We start from the raw sequence: 23840 nt of genomic DNA, 5'->3' as shown, positions 1-23840 counted from the left end.
CTGGGGCTTTGTAATAAATGTGTGGTAAATGTGAAGCGTTCTCCTGCAGCTCTCCCTCTGGAAGCAGCGGCCTGTGCGGCTGGCTGGGCCCAGCCCGGCTGATCCGCGAAGGCAGCCTGTTCTGTGCGTGTGGGCACTGCTGCCGCCACGAGGCAGCTTGCTGGAGGAGCTGCCTGGGTGCCTCAGTCTGGCCCCAGGGAGAGCCCTGCTGGCCTGCAGAGGATGGGTCCTGACTCAGGAAGGGGGCCCCCAGGTGGGGTATCAGCAGCATTCCTCAGCACCCTGAGGTGGGGGGGGCAGGTGTGAGGCTGCAGGCGCATTCTGAACCCACAGGGTAGTTGTGGCTCATCAAGGCAGAGCGGGCAGCCACTTCTGTGGGTGACCTGACCCTGAGCTGTGTCTTCCCACCTGTCTGAGATGGATCAGTTGAGTGATTGAGATGGGGTCTCAAGGCTAGCTGCAAACCCCAGTCCTGGGATCGGATCGTTGGTGTGTGCCACCACACCTGGCCTGCATGTGTTCTAGGCAACCAGATTTGATTACTTGATCCCCAGCATGAAGACTTCTCATGAATATTGCAGCTGAGTAGGAGTGTTGGCGGGCAGGTCTGTATTCAGTCAGCCTCCAGAAGAGCAGGAGGCAGTTCTCTGGTGCTTTGCCAGAGCCCTGGTTTAGCTCTCAAGTTCTGAAGTTGCAGAGGGTCTGGTTGAACAGAGTCTGGCTGCAAACCTGCTGTCCGGTCTTGGCCTTTCGAGTACTGGGCTTATAAACGTTTGCCCAACTCTGGCATCTGCAGATTCCCCAAACCAATGGCAGGTGTTGCAGTGTCCAAGGGGTCGCAGTTGCTCTGCTACAGACCCAGAGGCTAGGCGTGCTCCCTGGGAAGCTAGGTTGCCTCTAAGTGAGGTTGAGCACCTTTTCAATTTAGTTCTCCCATTTGGGAGGTTAGCATAGGTCTGCTGGGTGTTGTCTTTTTTTTTTTTTTTTCCTGGTCTGGGATGAAACCCAGAGGCATTCGACCTCTGAGCTACACTCTGCCCTGTTTTTTATTCTTTGTTTTGAAACCGTCTCACTGAGTTGCAAACGGCCGAAGTAGCTGAGCTGTCAGCAAACCTTGATCCCTTAGGTCTCAGCCTCCCAAATGCTGGGATTACAAGTGTGCACCACCACGCCTGGCTGTAATATTCTCTATGTGTTTGTGCGCACGCATGCGTGCATGTACATTATTGGGAATAGAACCTAGGAGCATTCTGCTACACCCCTAACCTTATTTAATTTTGAAATAGTAATTTTTGTGTATGGGGGTTGGAACACTGGGCATTTTAACTCTGAGCTATTCCCCCGGCCTGATTTTTTTTTTTCCCTAGTCTTTATTTTGAAATAGTGCTTACTAAGCTGAGGTTGGCTGCAAACCTGAAATTGTCCCATCTCAGCTTCCCAAGTACCTGAGTTAAACTATATGCCACCGCACCTGGCTTTGGGGTTTTTTTTTTGTTATGTATTTTCTTGCTCTATCAACCTGGACGGGAGCCGGGCGTGGTGGCGCATTTGGGAGGCTGAGACCAGAGGATCATGGTTCGCGGTCAGCCTCAGCTACTTAGGCCTTCAGCAACTCTGAAACCTGGCTTTTTTAATATGTGTATAATTATAAATATTCTTTGGAGAAATGTCTCAGTGAGACCCGGTTTCAAAGTAAAAAATTGGGCAGGGGCTGTAACTTGGAGGTCAAATGCCCCTGGGTTCCATCCCCAGACCTGCAAAAAAAACCCTGTGGATGGAACTCGGGGACATTCTGAGTCAGTGGATTGCTTAAGAGCCTCACTAAGTAGCTGAGGCTGGTCAAACTGCAAACCTCCCAAATGCTGGGATTACAGCGTCTGCCTGGCTTGGTTTTGGTTTAGGGTCTCAAGGTGCTGAGAGTCCCACTACATTACTGAGGCTGTCCTTGAACTGTGATCCTTCTATCAGCCTCAAGTCCTGGGGTTACAAGTGTGCATCACCATACCCAGCGCCATCTATTTAGTTTTTGAGTTGGTCTTCCTGCTTCAGCCCCTCCTTTCAGTCTTAGCAATTCAACTTTGGCTGGGAGAGGGGAAAGAAGCCATTTCCACCCATCTGGGGGATTCCCCAGGAAAGGGGGTGCTTCCCAGGAGGCGGCAGCAGAATGAGGTTATGGGTGAAAGTGGAGGTTGGCACCCAGCCTGGCCAAGAATATCAAAGCCCCAGGTCCATCAGCTAGATGGACCAGAAGAACCAGGGTGTCCATCATCTGGACCTGCCAGAGGGTTGCATAGAGAGCTTCTAGTGGGCTCACTGGGTGGTGGGGCACGGAAGTGGGCTTCCCAGCAGCCTTGTGAGAAAGGCCATAGCCAGAGGCTGGAACGTCTGCAGATGGCCACAAGAGGGAGCTGGGGCACCAGTGTGGGGTCCTGCACATCCTGTGGCTGGGGGCGCAGGTAGTTCAGGACCACTGCATTCAACTCTGGGGATGGGAAGGGCTGAGCGGTCAGCTGTGAGTATCCTGGGAGGGGTGGGGTCCAGGTGAGTTCCAGCCCCACCCAGGCTCCACGGTGCCTGAGCCACATTCTTAGCCAGGCTTGGTGCCGCCTGCTTGGCAGGATACCATCCCCTAGCTAGTGGGGTTGCAGTGGGCCCTGCGGCCCAGGACCAGGCCCTGTGCGTGGCTGCCTATAGACATAACGCCGTGTACTTCTAAAGAGAAGCAGCAGGTCCTGCAGGGAAGCAATCTGCTCTGGACTAATTTCAGATGTTCTGAGACAACGAAGAGGGTGGGTTTGCAAGTAGATTACAAGAAGCACCCAGCCAGATGTCTGCAGACTGGTTCGCTTTAAAAATCCTAATTACCAGCCCCTCTCCTGCAAGCCTCAAAACAGCCTCTCTGGTGCTGGGTGGGTGGTGTGCCTGGGCCAGGTGTCTGGCTGCCCCTATCCTTCCGCCTGCTCACAGGGGCTCCAGGTGGCAGGTGCTACAGGGCACACATTAGGGGGAGGCACTGGTTCCCCCTGGTGACAGGTCAAGCCCTACTACCTCCTATGAGGATGCAAAGGCGCTCAAATCTACCCAGGGGGCTGGCGTGGAGGAACCTCTGGGCAGAGGCCTGTGGAAGGGGCAGGGTGGCCCGGCCTGGCCTTCCCCTCTGCCCCGGCCTGCCCCCTCCCAGCCTGAAGCCCTTGCATCCAGGGTTGAGCACTGAGCTCCAGGCCACTGCTGACCCCAGGAGCGTGTGCTGTAGCCAGGGAGGAGGCCACAGGGCCAAACGCCGGCTCCAGGAGCAGGGGGACATTTCTGGGGGTCCTTGGCCCTTTGGGCCTTGGACAGGTTCTGCCTGTCTCTAGTTGGCCACCCTGAGCAAGTGGTAAGAGATGTGGAGGGCAGTCTCCTCCAATACCGCCTTTTAACCTTCACTGACTCACAACCTCACCTGAGCCCTTCCTGGAGCTAGCTCAGGCCTGGCAGGGCCTGCGCTGAGGAGGTGTGAGCCCAGAGCCCAGGAGGCACCTTAGAGGGTGGGGCACGTTGAGCAGGGCTTTAAAGGGTAAGTAGGAGTTGGCCAGAGGTGGTATGGCGACCTAAAAGTCCCCTGAGTCCTGGGAGCCAGAGACCTTTGCAGCACATAGGGCAAGGAGGCTCCACCGTTCTTCAAATTGGTTTAGAAGCAGCTGGACGTGGTGGCGCACCCTTGTAATCCCAGCATTCAGGAAGCTGAGACCGGATGATCTCTGATCAAGGACAGCCTCAGCTACTTAGGCCCTCCGCAACTTAGTGAGACCCGGTTTCAAAATAAAGAAAAAATGGTCAAATGCCCCTGGGCTCCATCCCCAGACCCGCAAAAAAAGAAAAAAAAAAAAAATGGGCTGGGGTTGCAGCTCGGAGGTAGAATGTCCCTGGGTTCCATCCCCAGTACTGGAAAAAAAAAAAAAAAACCTAATGAAAAAAATTTTGCCTGGAGGAAAGCTGGAGGGATAAATATCAAATGTTAACAGTGTTTATGTCTGGGTGCTGAAATTTTTTGCTTTTACTGTCTTATCTGCATTTTCTAATATTTTCACACTGACATATTATTTCCTGTCTGGTGGGGGGGGGGATTTCATTTCCTGCATCCGCCCTGCAGGAGGACTCCCTGCAGGAGCCAAGGGCAGGAGGGCACCTCCACAGCCCTGCCCTGGCCCCCGCGGGCAGGGCGACCAGCTTTCCCACCCCATGGCCCCTGGGCACAGGCTGTGGCTGGAGCCCTGAGAGTCAATGACACGCTGGGCTCAGACTCCAGCTCCTGGCCGGCCCCTCGTCCTGCTCCGGGGAGCACCACCTTTACTTGCAGCGGGCTGTGCTGCAAGTAAAGTTAAGGGTGGACGGTGTGGGGTGCTGAGCTTCCTGGTCGTGGTGGCTGTGAGGGCTCACTGGCTGGCGTCACCCCGCAAACAGAGCCACCAGTGTGGTGCGGGGTGCTGGGCTGGATGGCGGAACTAACATCCAGGGCAGCGGTCGGGTGTGGGGAGGCCAGGAGCCTGGGAGCTGCGGGTCCTGCGGTGGGGCCGGGTGTCTCCCACCGGTCCCCACCTGGCCTCGTTCTCACCTTCGTGTATGTGCCGAGAGGTCCAAGCGCAGAGTCCGGGAGGCCAGCTCTGGGTGTAGATGCCAGGGAGGCTGGCAGGCTGAGAGCCCGGCCCCTGTGGCTCGGGAAGCTGATCTTCACCCAGGGAAGTGTCCTGACCAGCAGCCTGGGAGAGGAGGTGGCGGGCTCGTGGGCGCCAGTGGGCCTTGCCTCCCTGCTGCTCCCGGCCTGTCCTCCCTCCTTAGCAGCTAGACTGAAAGGGAATGGGGTCGGGGGCCTTAGGACACTCAGCCAGGAGGCAAGGGGCTTCCTCCACAAACCCCATAGGTGCGCCCGGGGGCGAGCCCACCCACCACCGCAAGGGGACACTGTCCGTCTGCCCTGGCCCCTCCTCAGCAGAGACTGCTGGGTGCAACCCCCGACGTCTTCGTCCAGCCTTCCACACCCGCCCTGACCCCAGTACCTTCTGGAGCGGTTGCTGAGGCTGAACCCTGAGCTCTGCTGGCCTTCCTGCCCCTTCACCTGGGCCAGCACTCTGGGCCACAAGTCAGGCTCATTCTACCCACCACAGCTTTTGGCCAGAGGTTGGCTAAGGAGGCTGGGAGGTGGTTTCTAGTTAGAACAACCCTCCTCTCCCGGGCCTGTTCCTCTACAGGATGGAGTGGTGCAGGCCGAGTGGGGGTGAGCTCAGTGGCAGGGGCCCCTCCAGTGAGCCGGGCCTGCTCCCTCCTACTGGAGCATGGGTGCGGACGGCGCCCTGCTGAACCTGGTGGGTGGTCCCATAGCTCCTGGTCCAACTCTGCCACGCAGCCCCACTCCTCCAGGGGCCCTCCCCTTCCCTGCCACACAGTAGGCGTCACCTAAACGCCTGTCGATTCTGACCATCCCAGGATGGAGGCAGGGGATTGGTGTGAAGCCAGGGTGGGTGTGAGCAGCAGTGCTCGGCCAGGTACCCTGCAGCTCGGTCCCAGGGTCCTCCGCGGACATGCACAGTTCAAGTGCGCTCTGCGGCCGTACCCACGTACACCCTTGGGCTCTACCCGGGGACTCCGGGGTGCCTCCAGTGCCCAGCCCCTCCCCTGCCCTGCCCCTCCGCGCTCCCCCGCCCCGCAGTCCCTGCGCGGTGGCGGCCGCCGGAGCCACGTGTGCCCGCGCCGGGCGGGCGGGGAAGCGCGGCCACGCCTGGCCCTGCCTCCATTTCCCGGGCACAGCGGCCCCAGTGCCCAGCGGTCCCGGGCATCGCGCTGCAGCATGAGCGGGGCCTCGGAGCGCGGGTCGGCGGCGCCCGGAGTGGTGCCCGCGCCCCGCGCCTCGAAGGTGGAGCTGCGGCTCAGCTGCCGGCACCTGCTGGACCGCGACCCACTGACCAAGTCCGACCCCAGCGTGGTGCTGCTGCAGCAGGCGCAGAGCCAGTGGGTGCAGGTAGGGCGGCGGGCGGGCGCCCAGGTCAAGTGCAGGGACCCCCTAGAATTGGGGAGGCAGGGGGACGGGGCGGAGGCGGAGAGGGGCTCCAGGGAGCAACACGCTGCCCGGGATCCTGTCCCGTGCAGCCCAGGGGCCACAGCGGGGCGCCAAGGCTTGGGAGGAGACACTTGACTGAGGGACACCGTGGAGAGGGAGCCGGCCTGGCGCCTGCGGGCCCCTCCCCGGAGCGGGCGCCGTGGGGGTCGTGTTCTGCTGCTGGTGTACCTTGCTGCTGGGGTGGGCTGGGCTGCTCCAGGAGGTGCTGCTAGGGAGAAAATGGGAGGGGATCGACCTCGGGGTCCAGTGCCCTGGCCAGGCTGTGCAGCCTGCTGCCTTCATCCTCTGGCCAAGAGCAATCCTGGGGTGACGGGCACGCGGCTGCGGTGGGAGACGCCAGGGGCCCCACAGTCCTGCTCTGGACTGGCCTGTCCCCCCAGGTGCCGCTCCTGTCTGCGCACCCCTGCCCAGGTGACCAGTGAGCCTGAGAGCAGGTCTCCCCACCTCTGTGCCCCTTGAACACCACCCAGCCCCTAACTCCTGGCAATCTCTGTGACAGTGCCCTGCACAAAGCGCCCCTCAGTCACCAGCTCAGTGCATCTGGAGCAAACACAGCTGTGCACCCCCCAGAGGCAGCAGCTGGCCAGTGTTGGTGCCCGCGCCCTGCAGGCGTGACAGGGAAGAGGCCTGAGTGGAGGGGCCATGGGAGCAGGGGGAGGGGGAGGGGGACACATGGTGCATGCTTCTGAGGCCAGCTCCGACACCTCGGGACCGCGAGGGCTGAGAAACCCCACAGGCTGTCAGTCTCAGAGGCGAAGAGCCTGGGCTGGACCAGGTGTGGGGCTGCCACGGGGCTGGGGTGCCACAGTGCCAGGCCCCTTGGAGACCACCCACACCCCCATCCTCAGTAGCACTCAGTAGCATCTCAGCACTGCCTGGTAAAGATGTCCCTGGGGGGGCGGGCACCAGGCAGACCCTCAGTCTGGAATGCAGGAGTCTGTGGGATCCTGGATTGCCTGGAAACCTACCCGCCCAGCCGGCACTTGTCTTTTGGGGCGGGGGCTTGAGTTGGAGGAGGGAGCTGGGCTGGGTAGGAGAGCCTGGTGAAGTCCTGAGCTCCCCCAGGAGAGAAGTGTTCCATACTTCCATCCCTTCCCCATTCAGCCGCATGCTGGGAAAGGTCTCTGCTGTGGGGTTGCCCAGCCCAGGTCTAGAACCCAGCCCCGTCACTGGGTGTAGAGGTGCATGCCTGCAATCCCAGCACTGAGACCTAAACAGGAAGATCGCAGGTCTGGCAGGTCTGAGGCTAGCTCAGCAACTTAGTGAGACCTTGTTTCAACGTGGAAAATAAAAGTCTGGGGCTGCAGCTCAGAGGTAGACCACTCTTGGTTCAACCCCCAGCGTCCCCCACCCCACAGACAAACTATCTGACTCCCACTCTGACTCCAGTGTTCTTGGGCGGGACCTTCCCCTCTCCGAGCCTCAGTTTCCCCATCTGTGATGTGGGGACAGAGCGGATGGTAGGGGCCTGAGAAGAGAAGACGGCCAGCCAGTGCCGCTGGCGAGGGTGGGAGCACCCCGGGCCGGCCCTGTTCTGCCTGGGCGAGGAGAGAGCAGACGCGAGGGCCTGGCAGGGCCGGGGCGACCCCAACCCGCGGGAGGCTCACTGCTGTGGCTTGCAGGTGGGTAGCACCGAGGTGGTCCGGAGCAGCCTGCATCCCGTGTTCTCCAAGGTCTTCACCATCGACTACTACTTCGAGGAGGTGCAGAAGCTGCGATTCGAAGTATATGACACCCATGGGCCCAGCGGCCTCAGCTCTCAGGAGGACGACTTCTTGGGGGGCATGGAGTGCACCTTGGGGCAGGTGGGCACTGTCCCCTGCAGAGGAGGAGGGGAGGGGAGGGGCTTGAGCAGGTATCACAGGAGCCTTATGGGGATGAACAGCAACATCCACCGCCCCTCCCCTTAAAAAGTCCCGACCGGGTTTGCTGGTTCCTGAGATGGGGTCCCTGTGTTGCCCGCGCTGGCCTCCGAGTCGAGATCCTCCTGCCTCGGCCTCCCGAGTGGCTGGGACTCCAGGCTGGCCATGCGCGCTGCTCTCTGTGTTGCTTTTTATAGTGTAGCTTTGAACTCGGTGACACATTCATGTGTTTCCAGATTCAGGAAGTGTAGGAGGCTCGCTACGGATGCCGCCTGCCCGCCTCCATCCAGCCCCATCGCGGGGCCTTCCACATCCTGCCAGAGAGGTGTTTTTACAGGAGCAAATGAACGTATAATTTTTTTCCCTCTTCTTAAAAAAACCCACAGATCACAGACACTTTTTTCTCTTCTTGACATAGGGAGCTCTTCCACACCAGCACATAAAAGCCTCCCTGGCCTAGGGTGCAGCTCAGCGGCAGAGCGCTTTTTAGCATGCACAAGGCCCTGGCTCCATCACCAGCATCAAAAAATAAAGGTCTCCCAGTTTCCCCGGGGAAAGCGGCCCTGCGTGGCCGGCCGGCCGCGGGGTGCTGCTGGCCGCCCTCTGCCCGCGTCCTTCCCGTTGCTCTTCTGGTCACAAGCGCCGGTTCTGCGTTTGCACTGGGCTCCGCCGCCTGCAGCGTCTCTCCTTGCCGCGGGACGTCCTCTTTTCTATTGAGGGCTATCGTGTACATACAGGATGCATAGACCGCAGGCACTGGGGGCACCCTCGCCCCTCGCAGGTCCCAATCACCCGAGGTCCCCCTCCCGGCCAGCCCCCTGGCCTGTCTGCTCTTGGGCCTGGTGTGCGTGAATCACATCGCCTGTTCTTGGTGTCTGGACTTTTCACCCAACATCGTCTGTCTGGCTCATCCCACCACTGCTGGGTGGGAGTTGGTTTACATTTGATCTTCTGCGGTCCTGAAAGAGGGCCTGGGATGTAGGGAGGGCACAACCTTTGGAGAAAGCTGTGCACCCAGATCCGTGCCTCCCACCTGCCACAGAAGAGGATGGCACGGAAAGGGCACACACGTCCAGGCACACGCAGGGACGCCCAGGTGCACACCAGGCAGGACACGCTGCAATCCTGTGTGGCCGCATGGGTCCAGGTGGAGGTGGGCTCTCCACTACCATCCTGACGCACTTGCCAGGAGCACATCTGCCCCTCTGCCGCAGGCCCCAGTGTCTGGGGAGTGGCCGGTGAGGGCTGAGGACGCTCCAGGGCCTGAAGGGTGCCTGCCTGGGCCCTGAACACAGAGCCACTGGCTGCCCCAGGGGAGGAGGGTCCTCTCATCCTCAACTTCCCATGAGCCTCCATGCCTGTCCTGCTCCTGCCTGGCCAGGGACCCTGGCTGCCTGCTGCCTGGCCCCTATCAATCTTCCCAGCCCAGTCGGGTCGCACAGCCTGATGGGAGGCAGGCTAGGCAGGTCCCAGGGACTGAGCTCGGGGCCCACGTCACAGGTGGCCTTGCTCACAGGCACCTCGGGAACAGAGCAGGGCGGTGGTCTCTCTGCCACTCTGGGGCTGCCTGGACCCGATGGGCGGCAGGGTCCAGAAAGGCCAGGGCCATTCCACCTGCAGCTGGGAGAGGGCCCGGGCCAGAGCTCTGACTGCATTAATACGAGGGCCTGCTGTGCCCCTGCGTGCACACCTGAGCCGCCTGCAGGCCTCTGCCTGGGCCTCCCATCCTCCCTGAACAGGTGTGACGGATGCCGTGTGCCTCCGTCCACGTCCTGAGGCGGCAGAGGACCGGTGTGGGGCCGCTGGGGTCCAGGGCTCAGAGCCTCCCTTGCCCTCCTGACTCTCCCGATCCCCAGATTGTGGCCCAGAAGAAGATGACCCGCCCACTGCAGCTGAAACTCGGCAGGAACGCCGGCAAGTCCACCATCACGGTGAGGCCCCGCGCCTTCCCGGCCTCCCGCAGCGGCCCGGGGTGTGGCGGGTGGGCGGGGGCCACAGGCCAGTCTGGAGCCCTCAGTGGCCCTCCCCCAGGTCATCGCCGAAGACATCTCGGGGAACAACGGCTACGTGGAGCTGTCCTTCCAGGCCAGGAAGCTGGACGACAAGGTGAGGGCGCGCAGGCAACGGCCTGGAGCATGGCTAGCCTCCGCAGAGGGCACCGGGGGTTGCCACGCACGCCACGCCACCACCGTTGCCGGCACGCATGCGACCCTCGGCTCCCTCTGGCAAGGACACGCACGTGGGAGGCTCATTGAGAGGGGAGGACACAGGCCGGGTGGCCCCCGCGGTTGTCCCCTGAAGGTGGAGGACCTGGGTCTGACCCAGTGGGTGGGCTCCTCACCAGGGCAGGGCTGGGCACAGGAGAGGGTCACCCTGGGTGGACAGCCCAAGGCCCCTGGAAAGGTTGGAGCCAAGGCTGAAGCCAGGGCGGGAGGGGGCTGGGGAATGGGGCAACCAGCCAGACACCAGGCAGAAAGGGCCAGCAGGGCCTGGTCACTGTGAGCCAGTGCAGGCTCCGTAGGGCCCGGCCCCTTGCCAGCGCCCCTGCCACCCCCAGGACCTCTTCAGCAAGTCGGACCCCTTTCTGGAGCTGTACCGGATCAATGATGATGCCAGTGAGCAGCTGGTGTACAGGACAGAGGTGAGGTCCTGCCTAGCTGCGCAGGCCCGGCCTGGCTGGCGCCCAGGCGCTTTGGGCGGAAGGGGAGTGAGCGGCACTGTGCGTCCTCGCCACCTGGGCCCCGGAGCAGCCGGGTGGCGCCACAGCTGTCTGCAGGGAGACCTGAGCAAGGTTGTTTGTTGTTGCTGGGATTATCTTTAGGGCTACCTTCCCCTTCCCACAGGGGAGACGTGATCTAACTTTCAGCAGGGAGAGAGCACTTCCTTCTGAGACAAACTGAGTAAAAATGTTTGTTTGAAGCTGGGTGTGAAGCCAGACTTGTTGGTGCACACTTGTAATCCCAGCACTCAGGAGGCTGAGACAGGAGGATCGCACAGGTTCCAAGCCAGCCTCAGCTACTTAGTGAGGCTCTCAGCAACTTAGTGAGACCCTGTTTCCAAATAAAATATAAAATAGGTCTGGGAATATAGCTCAGAGGTAGAAAGTCCTCGGGTTCCATCCCCAGTACCACATAAAGAAAGAAAGAGAGAAAGAGAGAGAGAAAGAAGGAAAGAAAGAAAGAAGCAAGCTGGGCATGAGCCGGCTGTAAAGGTGCACGTCTGTAATCTCTGTACTTGTACTTGGGAGGAGGCTAAGACAAGAGGATCACAGGTTTGAGGCCAGCCTCAGCATCTTAGTGAGACTCTCCAACTTAATGAGACCCTGTTTCAAAATAAAATAGGGATGGTATATTTCATTGGTAAAGTGTCACCTGGATTCAAACCCAGTATCAATAAGAAAAAGAAGAAAGAGAGAAGATTTAAGGTGTGAAAGGGGTCAGTGGCCCAGGTCACACAGGAGCTCTGAGGGCAGCCTGGCCTGGGCCACCTGGCCCTGCCTGTCTGGAGCCTGAGGCAGGCTGGGCCCCGTGGTCCCCAGGGCTCGGAAGGAGCCCGGATTCCTGGAGCCCTGCACCGGGGCTCCAGGACCTGGAATGCCCTGGGCCTGAGCCAGCCCCACCCCGGCCCACAGGTGGTGAAGAATGACCTCAGCCCCCTGTGGGAGCCCTTCAAGGTGTCCCTCAGCTCCCTGTGCAGCTGCGAGGAGACCAGGCCTCTGAAGGTGGGCAGGGCGGCCGTCTCCACACCTGGGGTCCTGGGACTAAGGGCGGTCTGGGTGGGGGTGGGTCCGGGACCCCTAGAGAGGCGGCCAGCTGAGGGGCCCTTCCCCCAGTGCCTGGTCTGGGATTACGACTCCGGAGGAAAGCATGACTTCATCGGCGAGTTTTCCACCACCTTCGCAGAGATGCAGAAGGCCTTCGAGGAGGGCCAGGTGAGCGAGCCTGGGGCAGACCGCACGGAGGGCTGGGGGTGCTAACTGCTTGTCCAAGGAGGACAGGTTTAGGGGGCCAGGGCTCCCCAGAGACTGGGCCCTACCTCTGTTCCACAGGCGGGTCCCCAAGGGCTGACCTGTGCCCCACACACCCCGCGATCCCAGCAGGACTGAGACCTCAGGCATCCCTTGGCCCCTGGGGAGGATGCTGGGCGGGCCACTCTGTGTCACCTCCGCCCGGCCCTGTCCCCAGGCCCAGTGGGACTGTGTGAACATCAAATACAAGCAGAGGAAGCGCAATTACAAGAATTCTGGGGTGGTGGTTCTGGCTGACCTGAAGGTGAGGCGGGGTCCTGCCTGAAGACCCCGCACAGGGCAGAGGTGAACTGGTCGGGCGGCCCCTGTGTAGTCGGGTGCAGCCTCGAAGGCGCCCCGTCCGCCTGGGGTCCTGGGGGGTGGGAGACACGAGACAGAAGGGAGGAGAGACTGGGAAGAGAGGAGGGGCATGCCCCGGGGACTAGGCCTCGAGGGAGCGCAGGTCCTTGGCCCCAGCAGGCTCCCTGGCTGCCCCGCCCGCCTCCCGGGTGTGGGGGTCAGAGCGGGCCCTGCCGACCCCGCTGCCCGGAAGCTCCACAGGGTCCACTCCTTCCTGGACTACATCATGGGCGGCTGCCAGATCCACTGCACGGTGAGTCCGCGGCCGGGCTCATGCTGGCCACAGCCAGTCCTGGGCACCCCGAGCCGGACTCAGACCCCCGCCCGGGCCGGCCAGGGCGGCTCCGCGAACCCCCGACAGAACCCGACCCCGCCCACCCGGACAGGCCCCGCCCACCGCCCGCCCAGGTCACAGCCCGCCCCGCCTGTTCTGCCCTGGTCCGCCCTGGGGTCCCCGAGGCAGAGGTGGGCGCGCGGGAGCTTCCTGCAGGGCCGGGCGCCCCGCGCCCCAGGGAAGCCGCGGGCGCGCTGGAGACGAGGGCGTGGTGCCCACGGCGTGGCGGTGGGCATCCTCCTGGGCCCTGAGGGGCGCCAGGGTCTGGGGAGACCCCTCCTAGGTCAGCGAGCAGCGCGGCCCGCCAGGAGGGGGCGCATCCTTGGGCGGCCCAGCTCAGCTCCCCTGCCCGCCGTCGCCTGGCCCTCGCAGGTGGCCATCGACTTCACGGCCTCCAACGGCGACCCGCGGAACAGCTGCTCCCTGCACCACATCAACCCCTACCAGCCCAACGAGTACCTGCGGGCGCTGGTGGCGGTGGGCGAGGTCTGCCAGGACTACGACAGGTGCGGCGCCCCGCCCCTCCAGGTGGAGCCCCCGAGGGCGCGAAGCCCCCTGCCCTCCGGCCTGGGGAGCCAGCGGGCAGGAACCGGCGGGGGAGGGAAGTCGGGCTCCCACCGAGCCCGAGGCCCCTCTGGGTTTGCTTTATGGACTCACAAGCAGGTGGTGGAGGTGGGCTCCCCACACTGCCCAGCTGGGGAGGGGCTGCACTCTGCCCCTTCGCCCTCACCTGCGGAGCCCGGGTCTAGGGGAGGATGGTGGAGGGGGGCCTCCAGATGGCAGCGAGGAGCCTCCTCTGGGGTCGGAGCCCCCTGCGCTTTTGCAGGAGGGGGACTCAGCAGCTCAGCTTCACCCCTCTCCCTGTGACCTGGGCCAGGTGCTGCAGCTCAGCGCCTCAGTTCCCCTCATGTGGCATGGCGGTGGTTCAGGGGCCTGGGCTCTGTTGGAGCCTGCCAGCCTCCTGCTGGGCGGGCCCCCTAAGTGGCTGGTACTACTACATTTCTTCCAGCGACAAGAGGTTTTCTGCTTTGGGGTTTGGAGCCCGCATCCCCCCCAAGTATGAGGTAGGAGCGGCTGAGCTGGCCCCTAGCCCACCCTCCCCTCTGAGCAGAGGGGGGGCCCTGCTCTCTGCCAGAGGGAGGACCTCTGACTCCTGGACCTGTTGGGGAGACAGAAAGGGGGGCTGGAGACAAGTTCCTTGTTCCCATAAGAAGGTACAAATGACAATTCAACTGCCTTGCAAAAATGGTGGGAGCCGGGCGGGTGGGCACGCTTGTGATCCCAGTCCTTGGAGGCTGAGACCGGAGATCGCGGGTCGCGGACAGCCTCAGCTACTTAGTGAAGCCCTCTGCAACTCAGTGAGACCCTGTTTCAAAATAAAGACTAAAAAATAGGGCTGGGGGCGTAGTTCAGAGGTAGAATGCCCCTGGGTTCCATCCCCCCAAAAAAGGTGGGGGAGGGGATTTATTGCTGAGTGTAACCCAGAAGCTCAGGTACTGCAGGATCCAGGGGCAGTGAACTAGCAGCCTGCCTGTCCCCACTGGGCTCCCCTTCCGCGGAGGCCTGTCCACATGGGGCCCCAGGAACCAAAAGCACCCCTCCCCGCAGGGGGGAGTCATGGCCCCCCAGAAGGTAGCAGCTGCAGCCCCTCTTGTCCCCACCAGGTGTCCCATGACTTTGCCATCAATTTCAACCCAGAAGACGATGAGTGTGAAGGTAGGCGCAGGAGGTGGGCCTGGGGCGGCTGCGGCGGGCCCGGCTCACCTCCTGCCCCACAGGGATCCAGGGTGTGGTGGAGGCCTACCAGAACTGCCTGCCCAAGGTCCAGCTCTACGGCCCCACCAACGTGGCGCCCATCATCTCCAAGGTGGCCCGCATGGCGGCAGCGGAGGAGCGCACCGGGGAGGCCTCCGTAGGTGCCGGGTCAGAGGGCGGAGGGCGGCTGCCGGGGGCTGGGGCAGGCAGGGCTGGGGCGGTTGGGCCACGGGAGGGAGGACAGGTGCCTGGTGGTCACTCTTCACCTTGGGGCACAGGGTCTGCTAGCCATGGTGCTTGGCAGGATGAGGATGCTACTTAGTGCTGGCCCACCGGCCACATGTGTGTGCTACCTTGTACATACTTGTTACGTTGTATGGATCTTTAATTTTAACAAATTCTATCTTTCTTTCTTTCTCTTTCTTTCTTTCCTTTTTCTTTCTTCCTCTCTTGTGATAGTGATTCTGGGGAGTGAACCCAGGGGCTTTCTACCTCCAAGCTACACCCCCTACCCTTTTTAATCCTTTTTTATTTTTCCTTTTTTTTTTTTTTTTTTGCAGTACTGGGGATGAAACTCAGGGGTTTGACCTCCGAGCTACATTTCCAGCCCTATTTTTTAGTCTGTTTTGAAACAGGGTCTCACTGAGATGCAAAGGGCCTCAGTAGTAGCTGAGGCTGTCCTCGAGCCGCGACCCTCCTGTCTCTGCCTCCCAAACGCTGGGATTCCAAGTGTGCCCAGCACACCTGGCTATTTTTCCTTTTGAAACAGGGTTTCACTACCTTGCACAGGTTGTCTTCCAACCTGTGCTGTCTCGGCCTCCCAAGTCCCAGGATCACAGGCGCGCACCCCCATGCCCAGCTCTGCCTCCCCGTTCTCTAGCCCTGTGTGTGCTGCCAGGCAAGCCTGCCTGTTGCTTTCTTTTAATTTTTCACTTTGAAAAACAGCATCGAATTCCCAAGAGTAACAGAAGGGTGCAGTGGCTCCCTTCTGGTCTCAACGCCCTGCCTGTCTGCCCTCTGTCCTGTGTGGTGGTTTCACTTGTAGTTTTAAATTTTGATTTGACTATTTTCTTTTTGTTGTTGTGCAAAATTCAGAGCCAATCCGGGCGTGGTGGCGCACGCTTGTAATCTCAGTACTTGGGAGGCTGAGGCAGGAGGACCACAGGTTCACAGCCAGCCTCAGTTGCTTAGTGAGACCCTCCACAACTTAGTGAGACCATCCCTGTTTCCAAATAAAGAATAAAAAAAAATAGATGGGTGGGAGGTGTAGCTCAGAGGTAGAATGCCCCTGGGATCCATTCCCAGTAGCGCACAGTAAGTAAGTAAGTAAATAAATAAATAAATTTAATAAAATTCAGAGCAGGCTCAGGGGCTCATGCCTGTAATCCCAGTATTTGGGAGAGTGAGACAGAAGGATTGCGGGTTTGTAACCAGTTTCAGCAGTTTAGCAAGCCCCTCCACTACTGATCTGTTTCAAAATAAAAAATAAAGTAGGGCTGGGGGAGAGCTCAGAGGTAAAACACCCTTCGGTTCGGTCCCCGGTGTCCCTCCACACACAAAAGTTCAGGGCTGTCACTGTTCTAAAGTGTGTAGTTCAGAAGCGGGAATGGCAAGTGCATTTGACTTCTGTGAACCAGCGCAGGGTGGGTAGCAGCAGCCTCATGAGGTCCTGGGGCCAGAGGCTCTCCTTACATAACCAAGTATCCATCCCAGGAAATGTATTTATGGTATTTTTCGGTGCTGTGGATTGAACACAGGGCCCCGCACATCTAAGCAAGTGCTACATATCCTCCCGCCCAGGAAATTTCATTTAGATTATCTAATATATAGAACACATTCAAGTTTCATTGACTGTCACAATCACCATTGTAATCGCTGTTTTATTTCTGGCAAGGGACCCAGACAGCCATCGCGGCTGCACTGAGTTGCCTATTCCTGTATTATTGCAAATCAGGTTCTAGACACAGGGCTTCATCCGTAAATATCATGAACTGCTCATAAAGATGAGGGTTCTAACAGACACACACGCCACCATGCCCCCGAAGCCCCGCGGTGTCCAGCCTGACTTCAGTGGGTCTGCCTGGCATCTTTTTCATGTTCTGGTGTTTTTCATCATGAAACTGGCTCCAGATACAGACTGCACGACGGGAGGGTAGCCCTTAATTCTGCCTCCAGATCGCTGGAGCTGAAACTCCCACGCGAGCGGGGCCAGCGGGGTGCGGGTACTGGGTGTCCCTGCGGCTGGAGAGGCACAGAAGCTGCATGGTCGTGCTGGGCGCTGGGCTCCGGTGGGGTGGGGGCTTTGAGGGCGGCTGTTGATGGGAGGCTAGGAGCCGGGCTGCGCACCGTTCAAGACAGGAGGCTGCCAGGGAAACAGGTGACCCACCCAGGGCCTGGAGGGCAGGGCGTGGTGGCAGAGAGCTGCCCGGGCGGGAACATGAGGGCGCGGGGTGCCGAGACCAGGCCGGGCCTGCTGGCCTGTCCACCCGTGCTGGGGTGGGTGGCACGAGGCACTGAGCCCAGCTGCAGGGCTAGCGCCTGGGATGACAACCCCTCTTTTATGTTTCCTCTGGTCCAGGCTTTGAATAAGACTGGAGTGGGATTTGTGTGTGTGTCCTTTTGTGTGTGTGGTACTGGGGACTGAACTACCTCTGGGCTACATCTCCAGCTCTATTTTATCTTTGTGTGTGTGGTACTGGGGTTCCTCCTGTCTCAGCCTCCCAAGCACAGGGATTACAAGCGTGCGCCACCACGCCCGGCTTATTATTATTATTATTATTATTATTATTATTATTATTAATTATTATGCAGTACTAGGGATGGAACCCAGGGGCATTCTACCTCCGAGCTACACTCCAGGCCTATTTTTTAATCTATTTATTTATTTATTTATTCATTTATTTTGCAGTACTGGGGCTGGAACCCAGGGGCATTCTATCTCCAAGCTACACCCACAGCCCTAGATTTTATTCTTTGTTTTGATACAGGGGCTCACTGAGTTGCAGAGGGCCTCACTAAGTAGCTAAGGCTGTCCGTGAACCACGATCCTCCTGTGTCAGCCTCCTGAATGCTGGAATTACAAGCGTGCGCCACCATGCCTGGCTTATCTTTATTTAGAAATAATGTCTCTTGCTGGGCGTGGTGGCACACGCTTTTAATCCCCGCACTTGGGAGGCAGAGACAGGAGGATTGCGCAGGTTCGAAGCCAGCCGCGCACACTGGTTTTGGAGACCCTGTTTCCAAGTAAAAATGTAAAAATAGGTCTGGGAGTGTAGCCCGGAGGTAGAAGGGCTTCCAGGAACCCCAGTACCACAAAAATAAATATAAATAAATAAATAAATAAATAAATAAAAATAATGTCTCTTTAGGTTGATGAAAATCTCAATACTTGCTGTCCTCAAATCTGCAATCCTCCAGTGTCAGCCTCTCAAGTACTGGGTTACAAGCCAGCTTTTTTTTTTTTTTCTTTTTTCAGCACTGGGGATGATGATGATGATGATTTTATTATTATTATGTGGTACTAGGGATGGAACCCAAGGGCATTCTATCTCTGAGCTATACCCCAGCCCTATTATTTATTTATTTATTTATTACCATTATTATTTTTTTGTTGTTGTACTGGGGATGGAATCCTTCTACCTCCAGGCTACACTCCCAGACCTATTTTTTTTATTTTTTATTTTTTTATTTGGAAACAGGGTCTCTTAAGCCAGCAAGACTGGCTTTGAACCTGTGCGATCCTCCTGTCTCCGCCTCCCTAGTGCGGGGATTACAAACGTGCCTCACCACACCCAGCTAAATCTTTATTTTGAAGCAGGGTCTCACTACGTTGTAGAGGGTCTCACTAAGTAGCTGAGTCTGGCCATGAGCCTGTAACCCTCCTGTCTCCGCCTCCCAAGCACAGGGATTACAAGTGTGTGCCACCTTGCCCTGCTGCTTTTGGTTTTTTAAGGCTGGAAATGGACTTTGGTTTGGAAGAGCCACTCTGCTTTTGTGCACCCTGGGCCGGGCGGGTGTGGGAGCCCTGCCCTCCCCGCCCTCACTCCTGCTGCTCTGGGCCTGGCGTGGCTCCTGCAGAAGGTGGGCCTTACCGGGTCGCTCCGGAACTGCGGGCCCGGCCCTGGAGCTTGAGCTGCTTGCTGCGCAGCTTAGCTTTCCTGCTTCATTGTGACCGTGATGTGTTGTGCCTCAGCACAAACAGTGTTAGAGAGTCTGAAAACTGCTGAGCGGACCAGGCAGCCGCCACGGCGTGGGGAGCGCGGCTGTTTGTGGGTGGCCGTGGGCTCCAGCGCCTTCCCTGTGCCCCCAGCAATACTACATCCTGCTCATCCTCACGGACGGCGTGGTGACCGACATGGCCGACACCCGGGAGGCCATCGTGCGTGCCTCGCACCTGCCCATGTCCATCATCATCGTGGGCGTGGGCAACGCCGACTTCACGGACATGCAGACTCTGGACGGGGACGACGGGGTCCTGCGCTCCCCACGGGGCGAGCCCGCGCTCCGTGACATCGTGCAGTTTGTGCCCTTCCGTGAGCTCAAGAACGTGAGTGCCGTCCAAGAGGCGCCCGCCGCCCCACGCACCCGCATGGCCAGCGCAGCCAGCGCGCCGGACCCTCGGGGACAGAACGCACGGGCGTGCACACACTCTAGGTTTTCCTAGCAAAGTCCGGGGGCGGCTGGGCCTGGGGCCCCTTGGGCTGCAGCCACTCCAGGTGCCTGGGGAGCAGAAGAGGGGAAGGGGCCGCTGATAGCCCCAGTCAGCGGGTGCAGGACAGCCCTTCCTGCCCCTACTCCCACTCTGCGCCTCAGCTCCGGCTGCCTGGTAGTCGATGCCCGGAGGGACTTGGGCCCAGTGGTGACAGGCCAGGTCCTGATGCCTCCGTCTTGCCCGCGCAGGCGTCCCCGGCGGCCATAGCCAAGTGCGTGCTGGCAGAGGTGCCCCGGCAGGTGGTGGAGTATTACAGCCACAGGGAGCTGCCTCCCAAGGGCCTCGCCGCAGAGGCCAGCCCGGGCTCGGCCCCGTGGGTGCCAGGCCGGGGGCTGTGAGTCGTGTGAGCACACCACCTCCATCTCCAGCACCCTTGGGGGCCCTTAAGCCCCTGAGGCCCCCAGAAGCCTCCTGTCCCAGTCCAGGCCCTCCCCCCACCCCTGCAGTCCCGCTGGCCCCAAATGACTCCCAAGGCAGAAGAGAAGAAATCGCAGCCCTTTGGGGAAACTGAAGCAGCAGCCAGGTGGGTGTGGGGAGGGCGCTGGGCATGGGAGCCCTGTGGGAAGGGGGCACTGCAGGGGCTCTTCACGTGGTCTTGTGGGGGAGGCCAGCAGGACAGCTCCAGATGCCCATCCCATCAGACCCCTCTTTGCCCTCTGTCCCCCTCCATGCCTCAGAATCCACATTCCCGTGGCCTTTGGGGTCCGGGCGGGGGCTTCGGGTGTAATAAAGTGTCTCCTCCTCTCTCAGCATCCTGGTGGTCTCTGCTGCTGAGGACCTGCCACGGGGGAGGGGGCTGCGCAGGGCTTGTCTGCGCCGTGGGGCCCACCATCCGTGTCTGCCATGACACAGATGCACCATGGACATCCCCATCATCCATGTCTGCATCCATGAGCACCACTGTGCACTTCCCGCTGTGGCAGAGGCGGCTGCCCCAGCACTGTGGGTGTGGGCTGCTGATTGAGACTTCCTCTGAATTATCCTGTCTGAGAAAACAAATTGTCCCAACCCGGACTCCAGGCCCACCCATCCATCCATTCACCCATCCATCCATCCATCCATCCACTCCGGGTTATTTTTAGCTCCTGATTCATCTCCCTAAGCCGGATAATAGGCATCGCCATGGTAACCTGGCTATAATTCCGGAAGGGCCGATGTCGGTCTCTTTCAGGGACAGGACACCAGAGAAATGCACCCTCCATCCACATCTGGTGAGGCGGGGGGGCCAGGGCCTGAGTGTTGGCCCAGTTCTGACCCGGTCCTCCCCAGGTCCAGCCAGAAGCCTGATTCCTGGGCTCCACTCAGTGCCCAGGTATGAAAGGTCCCCCAGGCAGCAGATGGCAGAGGGGCCAAGAAGATGAGGGAGGTCTGTGCAGGCTGCAGCTGGGCCTGGGGGCCTTGGCCAGGGCCCTTGGGCCTGGAGAGGGCCCTTCAGAGCTGTGGCTTAGGACGCGCAGCCCCCCCCACCCCCGGGGGGAAGCAGGGAGGAGGTGGGTTTCTATTGCTTGCCACCCAAGACCCTGGTCCAGAGGGATGGCAAATGCTCCTTTTCACAGACAAGAAAATCACGGTTCAGGCCGGTCAGTGGAGGGACCTGCCTGAGGGTGCACAGGGCCCGTGGTGGACCCAGGGCCCCCAGATCTGGGTAGTTTCCGCAGCACACCTTACACTATAGCAAGGCACGCAGCCTCTGGGTCTGGAACCTGGAGGGTGCCAGGGAGGGAGCCCCTGACAGGGCAGCCAGGAGTCCTTCCAGGAGGCATGGAGACCTGCAGATAGCACTGCCAGCTCCCAGATCCTCAGCATCCCGTCCACCCTGGGCCAGCCATGTCAGCCCACCTAGTAACATTCCAGCTCTATTCTTTATTCTTTTTTTGTGTGTGTGTGGGGGGTCTGGGGCTGAAACCCAGGGGCATTCGACCTTCGAGCTATACCCTCAGCCCTATTTTTTATTCTTTATTTTGAAACCGGGTCTCACTGAGTTGCAGAGGCCTCACTAAGTAGCAGAGGCTGTCCGTGGGATTACAAACGTGCTCCACCATGCCCACCCAGCTGGCTTCCTTCTTAATCCAGCAGAGGCTGGGTCGTAGATGTGTTGGGCTGTTGTGCCCACCATAGCCCTGCCCCGGGCCTTCTACCAAGTTTTGAGAAGGTGCAGTAAGGCTGAGGGGTGAGCTCCCATCCAGAGCTGCCCAGCCTCAGGGGCTCCTACAGCCAGAGGGGTCAGGAGAGAGACGTGTGGAGACCCAGCCCTGGCTGACCGGGGACTACACCAGGAGAACACTCAGCCCAAGCCCCTGGCCAGCCTCAGGCCGGCTAGCCCTGTGCAAGTGGCCGATCACACTCCCGCCGCCGTTCTGCCCCTGACCTGCCAGCCATACCAGGGGACTGACACAGCCGGCCGCGGGTGGCTTGTGTTTCTTTTGGGTGGTGCAGGCTGCACAATTAGCTGCCAAATGCCAGTGGGGCCTCTCCAGGTTTGGGGCTACAGCCAAGCAAAGCCTGTCCTCTTAAAGGAGCCCCTGCCGCCCCCGCAGTGTGCCCGGGTCGGCCCGCCCTCAGAGCCGGGGCTTGGGGGGCTGGAATCACGTTGTTCTTTCTCTGCTGCCAGAGGAAGAGGAAGCGCAGGCTGGAGACTGTGACTAAGTGCTCCTAATTGGTGCGTGGGCTGCACGCGGCTGTCAGACAGCACCACGGCCCTGGCACCAGGCTGTGGACCGGCAGCTCCCTCCCCACAGCCCCCACCAGCGCTTTGCCCTCCCCTGTCCCTCCCCCGGCAGATCTAGACAGCTGCCCCTCTCGCTGGGGTATTTTCCTCCTGCCTAACACTCAGTTTGGCTTGAATACCACTGTATGGACTCTCAAAACAATCGCACGTGGCAGCCTGTTGTGTTTCACAGAAGAGGGAACCAGGCTCAGAGACGTCAGGCCACTTCTCAGGATGCCCAGCACTGTCACGAGCTGGGTCTGGCTCCAGCGCCCTGCCTGTCGGTGTGCACCTGTGCTGCTGTGTCCGAGTGCCCTGGTGTGCATGTGCATGTGTGCTAGCGCATACACATGCATTTGTGTGCCGGGGAGCGCTTTGACCTCAGCGGCTTCACTGAAGCCTGTGGGAGCCCAGCCTCTGTTGGCCGGCCCTGCCTGGGGCTTAGCGCTCACAGGCCATCACGCATAGAGCACATGACCGCGGGGTCCAGGCAGCTCTGCCTCAATGGGACAGGCACGCCCCAGTGTGCAGCGAGCCCAGGGCCAGTGCAGGAGTGTAAAAACTGGGCAACAGGCTAGGTGTGGGGCCTGCCTTGTTCTGAGTTGAAGCGAGGGTTCTACCTCTGCCAAGGCGCACAGCCTTGGGTCTCAGGTGTGAGCTGGGAGCCCAGCCCGCCTTGCCTCTCCCTCATGCCGAATGTTCTTCTCAGAGGAGCCAGATGGGCCGTGCAGCTGGCCAGCAGACAAAGCCTCGGATATCCAGAGCCGCCATGGCCTGCTCTTCTGGGGGAGGGGCCACGTCCAGTGTCCAGGCCCCTGGGACATCTGGCCTGACAGCCACAGTCAGTTCTTGTGGGCAAGAGGGAGCTCTGGAGAGGCCAGCAAGTTTGCCTCCAGAAAAGGCAAGGCTAGCCGGGCGTGGTGGGCACGCTTGTCATCCCAGCATTCGGGAGGCTGAGACCTGAGGATCACGGTTCGCGGACAGCCTCAGCTACTTAGTGAGGCCCTCTGCAACTCAGTGAGACCCGGTTTCAAAATAAAGAATAAAAAATAGGGCAGGGGGTGTAGCTCAGAGGTCAAATGCCCCTGGGTTCCATCCCCAGACCCACACACACACAAAAAAAAGGCAATCAGGGTGTGAAGGACCATCTGGGGTTGTCTAAGCCCTAAAACCCACCCGTCCACTTCCCAGGGGACCCTGCAGCCACAATCTCCTAGATCGGGGCCACAGGTGCTGGTGGGGGGAATTCCACAGTACAGAGCACCCAGAGGCGCGGGGCTAGATGGTCCAGCTCCTTCCACACCAGGGAGGTGCAAACAAACTGCTACCAAGGCCAGGTGCGCTCGGCGTGATGGTGCACGCCTCTGATCTCAGTACCTGAGAGGCTCAGACAGGAGGATCACAGATTCGAGGACAGCCTCTCAGCAAGTAGCAAGACGTTCACCAAGCTAGTGAGACCCTGATTCAAAATAAAAATGAAATAATGAAATAAGGCTAGGGGTGTAGCTTGAAGGTAGAATGTCTTTGGGGTTAATCCCCAGTACAAGAAAGAAAGAAAGAAAGAAAGAAAGAAAGAAAGAAAGAAAGAAAGAAAGAAAGAAAGACAAAATAAACATAAAAACTCCAGACAAGACAGGTGAGACCCTCTAGGAGCCCAGCAGAGGCCGGTCACACACATACAGAAGAGGGTGCCAGTGTGGGCAGGGCAAGAGCCACCAGGCCATCCCCGGGTGCAGGGCACCAGCCCCTTGGGAAAGCCCAATGACGCCGGACGGACCTAGCGTGCCGTCCTCTAACCCAGGCTGGGCTCCAGGACCACAGCCTGTGAAGCTAGCTTGCACAAGCATGGCGATCCTTTGCAGACCTGGGTCTGGGGTGAGGGCCACCGGGGCAAGAAGCCCACACTCCTGGGAGCCCCGGTGCAGCAGGCAGGGACCCTGGGACTTGGCTAGGTTGGAGTTTGCTTCCTCTATGCCGGCCCAGCCTGACCGGGCCCTCCAGGGCCAGCCCT

At 59.9% G+C, this 23840-nt stretch overlaps 1 protein-coding gene across 1 annotated transcript; it reads left to right on the top strand.

Moving 5' to 3' along the window:
• Nucleotides 1-5824: 5824 nt before the first annotated feature.
• CPNE7 (copine 7) lies at nucleotides 5825-23181 on the top strand (the record flags this gene model as incomplete). The annotated part of the gene is made up of 20 exons (XM_080702854.1): nucleotides 5825-5995; nucleotides 7717-7899; nucleotides 9813-9887; nucleotides 9988-10062; nucleotides 10514-10597; nucleotides 11588-11677; nucleotides 11789-11887; nucleotides 12141-12227; nucleotides 12516-12575; nucleotides 13029-13162; nucleotides 13666-13720; nucleotides 14321-14372; nucleotides 14435-14568; nucleotides 18721-18957; nucleotides 19311-19456; nucleotides 19975-20064; nucleotides 20392-20434; nucleotides 22063-22147; nucleotides 22539-22735; nucleotides 23047-23181. 20 exons carry the CDS (start codon nucleotides 5825-5827, stop codon nucleotides 23179-23181), a joined length of 2232 nt encoding a protein of 743 aa, XP_080558980.1.
• Nucleotides 23182-23840: the final 659 nt, after the last annotated feature.

The sequence above is a fragment of the Muscardinus avellanarius genome, assembly GCF_963383645.1.
Source record: "Muscardinus avellanarius genome assembly, chromosome: 10".
NCBI classification, from domain to species: domain Eukaryota; kingdom Metazoa; phylum Chordata; class Mammalia; order Rodentia; family Gliridae; genus Muscardinus; species Muscardinus avellanarius.
This window is presented reverse-complemented; position numbering and strand designations above follow the sequence as displayed.